This window comes from Prosopis cineraria, unplaced genomic scaffold (genome assembly GCF_029017545.1).
Source record: "Prosopis cineraria cultivar Desert tree isolate PC_DT_omini unplaced genomic scaffold, ASM2901754v1 PC14, whole genome shotgun sequence".
NCBI classification, from domain to species: domain Eukaryota; kingdom Viridiplantae; phylum Streptophyta; class Magnoliopsida; order Fabales; family Fabaceae; genus Prosopis; species Prosopis cineraria.
Window position 1 is genome coordinate 22,876,063 of NW_026555345.1, and position 5,641 is coordinate 22,881,703.

Genomic DNA, 5,641 nt, shown 5'->3' on the forward strand with positions numbered 1-5,641 from the left:
CATGTCTGCGAGGAAACCAACGGAGATTTTGGTCATCTGACCTATACAGTTATAATCACTCCATTGAGAGAGATTTTGCCATTATAGCTCATTTCTATGCAAGAGATTTCGTACAGCAATATAGCTGATTCCCTTGACAGTCACTTGAACTAGTCTTTTGTGTCATTTGTTCATAATATTTTCATTCCAAAAAAGGGGACAATTTTGTGGTCTACAATTTGTGAGCATGTTGGCATAGGTACCTTGCTCTTTGAAGCTCATGGGATTTGAATTACAACCTTAAGCCTAGGGCACAGCACAATGCAGCCCTCGCATCAGGATGCCTGATATAACTGATTCAATCATTATCACCACACATGATTAGATTGCCCTAGGCATGGACAAAGCAGCCTGAACTGGACTCAATTAACTTACTCCTCACATGAATGACTTTGATGAAATCAAGACAATTAAAATTGCATCTTGTTTAACATTACACAGTAAGCCCAGATACCTGATTTAAAGATTTTACTCCACTACACCAAAGATAAAAGGCACTCGGTCCTTCTTAAAGTCAAAAACAATGCTAAAAAAAATTATTCAAGGTCCACCTAATCCAGCCCAAGCGCTTTGCCGATTCTCCAAATCAACCTCCCATTTCCTCACTTCTTTCATTTTAACCATTCTCACCTCAGATTACAAGCTAATTACAATTACAAATACAATTAACAACCCCACATAACAATGATACACCTACGACTCTACGAGTCTATGACAAACTTTATTTTCACCTGTTTGCACCAATTTTGTACCCCCGATTTCAGTTCTACCCTTCCGTTTTAAAAAATCACGGTAAGGTCGAACTTCACGTCGGGAGGGACGCAATAACATCGACGCAAGGACAAGGAGAAGTTTGATTCATGAAGAAGATTCTAAGGTGAAAACGAATGGATTAAGGAAGTGTGAAATAGATCCCTTCCAGCTCGACCCAATCCAAACCCTAATTTCAACAAACCGACATGTCATTCGAGTTTGAGCAGACGCCGAAGATCTCGCGTTGCAGAGTCGGCGACTACTGCAGACGGTTGTTTCTTTGAAAAAGAAGGCAGAGGAAGCGCGCTCGGCAACGGAGATACCACGAACGCCGATCCGGCGTAAATGGCTTGAACGGGGCAAGTCATGAAATCGTCACCACCCTTCTTCGTTAAGGCCTCGCACATGATTTTCGAATCAAGCGACTCGCCTCTTCGAAGAATCGTGACCTTCTCCCTCATCATCCCGCTGCTCCTCGCCATTCTCAAATCATCGGAGCTAGATCTCCTCGAGACCGACGTCACCGGAATCGGTTGGCTCGGAACAACAACTCGTCTCCTTTTACCTGAACTCTCAGGTCGTTTCGCCGGTTTTCGACTAGATCTAGAGCTTGGTACATAATTTTTATTATGATTACAGCAATTTCCATAACTCTGTCGGTAAATCGAAACCGGAGGCCGTCTGATCCTCTCAATCAAACAATCCTGAGGCCGTAAAACTTCCGTTCCCATGGTTAATAACCGTAACTCTCAAAAATTTGCAAGAGAATCTATAGAGAGAACGAGCGAAGCAGAGAGGGAGAGATTGAAATTATGGCAAGAACTTAAACTCGGCAATGAAATATGAACAGAGAGAAAGATGAAACCCTCATGGACAGTCGCTCTTCTACCTTCTTTCTTTCTTTCTTTCTTTGTTCTTCCGTGTACCTCGTCTTCTTCCTTCTGGAAATGGAAGGAAGGAGGAGGAGGTTGAATTTGACGAGAGATCTCTCTCTCACCGTTCAGCTGGTTGACGCTAACCTGTGTTTGTGGCATGGGTCGTGTAAAGAGGGGAGAGATATATAGCGCTAGAGATGAGGAAAGAGGAAGAGGGGTTGAATGAATCATGAAGGTCTGGGCGCGTTCAACGTACGTCGTTGTTTGACGCGTGAAGAGAGTTAGTGCTTGCTAGAACACGGCGAAGGCGAAAGCCACATCGTGTACTGTAATAAAGGCACAGGTGGCTCTTGGCTGACCTGACCAAGTCTTTGGTTGGTTCAGTTTTGGCGGCTGTGGTGTGGGGCCCGTCGACGTCACGTTTGTCGTAACGGAAGGCGTTGCTTGGGCTTTTTTTGTTATTATTATTATTTTTGAGTTATTAATTTGTTTACAATGTCTATAAGAGAAAAAACTACAAGGGATGAGTTTTCACCATGAAGCATGAATTTTGGCGGAAGAAGGCCTAAACAATAAAACAACCGAGGATTTATCTATATACAAATCAATCAATCAATCAATTTTTATTTAGGTAAAAAAAAATTTTAATTCTTTAGAATCTTCATCATTTTTTTTCCTCTTCTGATAGCACACTGTCGTTCTCCCAAAAGTTTAAAAGAAGACACTGTCGTTCTCCCAAAAGTTTAAAAGAAGCTTTATAATGTGATAAATAATATTCTCTCTATCTAAAAATATAAAATAATTTTTAAAAAATTAAATATTTTAAATTATAAAATATTTTTAATTTTTTGAGATGTAATCATTACTTTTTTTTTTAAATATCTCTATTAATGTTAACTTTATATTTATTATAAAATGTTTAATAGAGATAAATATAAAAAGATATAATTAGTTTAAAAATAAATAATTATTTTATTAGGGAATGAGATTTGATTAAAAATATTTTATATTTTTAAATGGAGAGAGTATTTTTATTCCTTTTAAAGGATTATACTTGTATTTAAAATATTTTTATATTAAAAAGATTGAATGAATAGCTACGTAAAAGTTATAAAAAAAATAAAAAATACAAGAAAGCAAGACATTATTTCACACGTATAACTTTTAAAACCTTGAGCCAAAAAACAACCTATAAAACCTATAAAATTATGGGTTCAAGCATATCATCGATTTGATAATTTTATTGATAAATATTTTATTTAATTGTGTATAATATTTTATTTTAATCTTTTAATTTTATAAATTATTTTTTAAAAAAAATAAATTCTTCATCTCAATTTTTTTATATTGAACATCTAAATGTTAACAAAATATTGATATATTAAATTTACTTTTTTTAAAATAACAATGATTTATAAAAAGATGATCATTTAAAACTAAAATAAAAATGACACACATATTACTAATATTGTTAATTAGTAAACCTTGCATTTTTAACAATATTGTTATTTTAATATATAATTATATAGGTAAATTTGTTATGTCAGCACGCTAACCCCTAATAAATGCCAGTAATTGTGAAAGTGAATCCCTGCTTGCCTCAACTAGAGCGTGGTTACAGCTTAGAAAATTGATCAAGAACAAATGAAAGTGTTCGGGAATTTTTTAACCCAAACCATATATAGTTTTAGTCAAAATAATCATTTATAGTTCTATGGGAAATCCAAACACCCACTAAGAAACTTGAAACTTTGCATTGTCATGTATCTTTGTAATAAAAAATTGCTAAAATTTTAATTTAGCTAACATGTTTTCTCAACTTCATCCTGACATGTTTGTAATTAATAGTCGAATGAAATTGATCTAATCTGAAAAAAATTACTTATGTGATCTAACAAAATAATTAGTGTCTGAAAACGTAAAAAAATTCGTATTTTTAGGGACTGATTGCCCTATTAGCTAGTTTTTGAATAGTAATATTGCATTTTTAACAATATTTTTAATTAGTAAATCTTATGCAAGGTTTACTAATTAACAATAGATCCCTTGGTTATTACAAATATTCAAATCATCGAATAAAATAATAGCTAGGAATGGAATAGAATTTCAAGACGATTATTACATATCATTGTCATAATACTAAAAAAAAAAAGATAATTGATACACTCCGTTCAAAAATGTAAGACATTTTTCATCTTTTGAGGTGTAATCATTACTTTTTTTTAAAAGTACCCCTATTGATCATGACTTTATATTTAGTGTAAGGTGTTTGATAGGAATAAATATACAAAAATAGGATTAGTTTGAAAGTAGGTAACTACTTTATTGAAAGTAAGATTCAGTTAAAAATATCTTATATTTTTAAATAAAGGGAGTAATATATTAGGCTAGCCAGCAAAATTTGTCCATTTAAAATAACCTATAAAAAGATCTATTCTTATTTGTATAAAGTAAACTGTTGTTTTCACCAGAAAATATGAACTGGGACTTGGACTTACAATGAATTCATATAAATATATAATTAAAAAATAATCCCTTTTTTTACCAACATAATTAAACAATAATCCTTCCTTGAATAATTTTTTTACTATGTATAGGTATTCTTTTATCAAATGTAATGTTTTTGGAGACACGCTTGTGCACAAAATATCTTAATAAGAATTAGAAAGCTTAGTTTAATCAATGCAACTTTTGTTTTATAACTTATGAATTACTTTACTTTAAATTATTTTTAATTATGAGCATTAAAATTATTTCACAGTTTGAACTTCCGCTGGCCAAGATAACGGCGTCATATGAGGTTAAGGTGTCAAACTTCGGCGGGGCACTCGTCTAAATTATTTTGTGTGGGGTCCAATGAAGCCACTCAATTTCAATTATGACCGCCTGTTTGGTTTGTCTCTGAAATTGAATTTTTGGGAGAAAATCGATTTTTAAAAGAAAATTACCCAAATAGCATACACGTGAAATAATCGATGAGGTTACAGTTTATTTTTTTATTAAGCTATCTGTGCCTGTTTATTTTATTCTCATTTTATCATATTAATAATAAATAATTTGTTAATAATTTATTTTTTTGTTAAACAAAATTTAACAATATTAGATAAAAATTTATCAATAATTTAATTTTAAAAAGCAGTATCTTTTATGTTAATTTGCATAGTTAAAATTGATTCTGACTAAATTATTCTAATATCTTTAATTCTATTCAAATCAATTTAAAAAAAATAGTATCTAAATATATTATATTATAACATAATTAATTATAATTAAAATTAATCAATTATTTTTTATAATCAATTATATTGAATTAAAATTTGAACGAGCTCTTGAGCTATTTTTTTCTCCAGAATTTAATTATTTCTTCTTCTAATCAATTTTGTGCAGCTGAACGAAAAAAATTTTGGACTATACCTTCAAAAAGGGGGAAAAAATTGGCCTTTTTATTTTGGACAAATTATGTGGCGGAAAATAAAAAGAATGCCTGAGAAAAAATTGCAGTTGAACTTAATATCTATTGAATTTGCATTTCATTTTTTATATATATCCTTTGTGTTTGTAAATGTGGAGGATGTGAATAAGAAAAATGCTTTTTTTTTTTAAGAGATGCATTACCGTTGTATAATTTAGTTTATTTATTTCAATTATTTTCATCATATTAAAATAATCCACATACTTTTGAGTTTTATGTTTATTGTAAAACTAAATTCGATAAATACTCAAATAATGGTTAAAATTAAGATAAAAATAAAATGAAAATACAAAAATAGTAAGATGACATTGAAGAAAAATTATTTTCAAAAACAAAAGTGGAATCTATATACAAATATAAATAGCTAAATTATACTCCCTCCATTAAAAGATATCAGACATTTATAATCAAATCTCACCCCAATAAAGTAGTTACTCACTTTCAAACTAATTCTATCTTTTATATTTATCTCTATTAAATACCCTATAATAAATAAAAAGTT

At 30.8% G+C, this 5,641-nt stretch overlaps 1 protein-coding gene across 1 annotated transcript; it reads right to left on the minus strand.

Annotated features, from left to right (window-relative positions):
* Positions 1-430: 430 nt before the first annotated feature.
* On the minus strand, positions 431-1,837 carry LOC129292081 (uncharacterized). Its single transcript, XM_054929600.1, has one exon. It carries the CDS (start codon positions 1,521-1,523, stop codon positions 1,002-1,004), a length of 522 nt encoding a protein of 173 aa, XP_054785575.1. The 5' UTR covers positions 1,524-1,837; the 3' UTR covers positions 431-1,001.
* Positions 1,838-5,641: the final 3,804 nt, after the last annotated feature.

Bases quoted from the DNA above. Each gene is read 5' to 3' on its own strand.
- LOC129292081 (XM_054929600.1), bottom strand. From the start codon at position 1,523: ATGGGAACGGAAGTTTTACGGCCTCAGGATTGTTTGATTGAGAGGATC.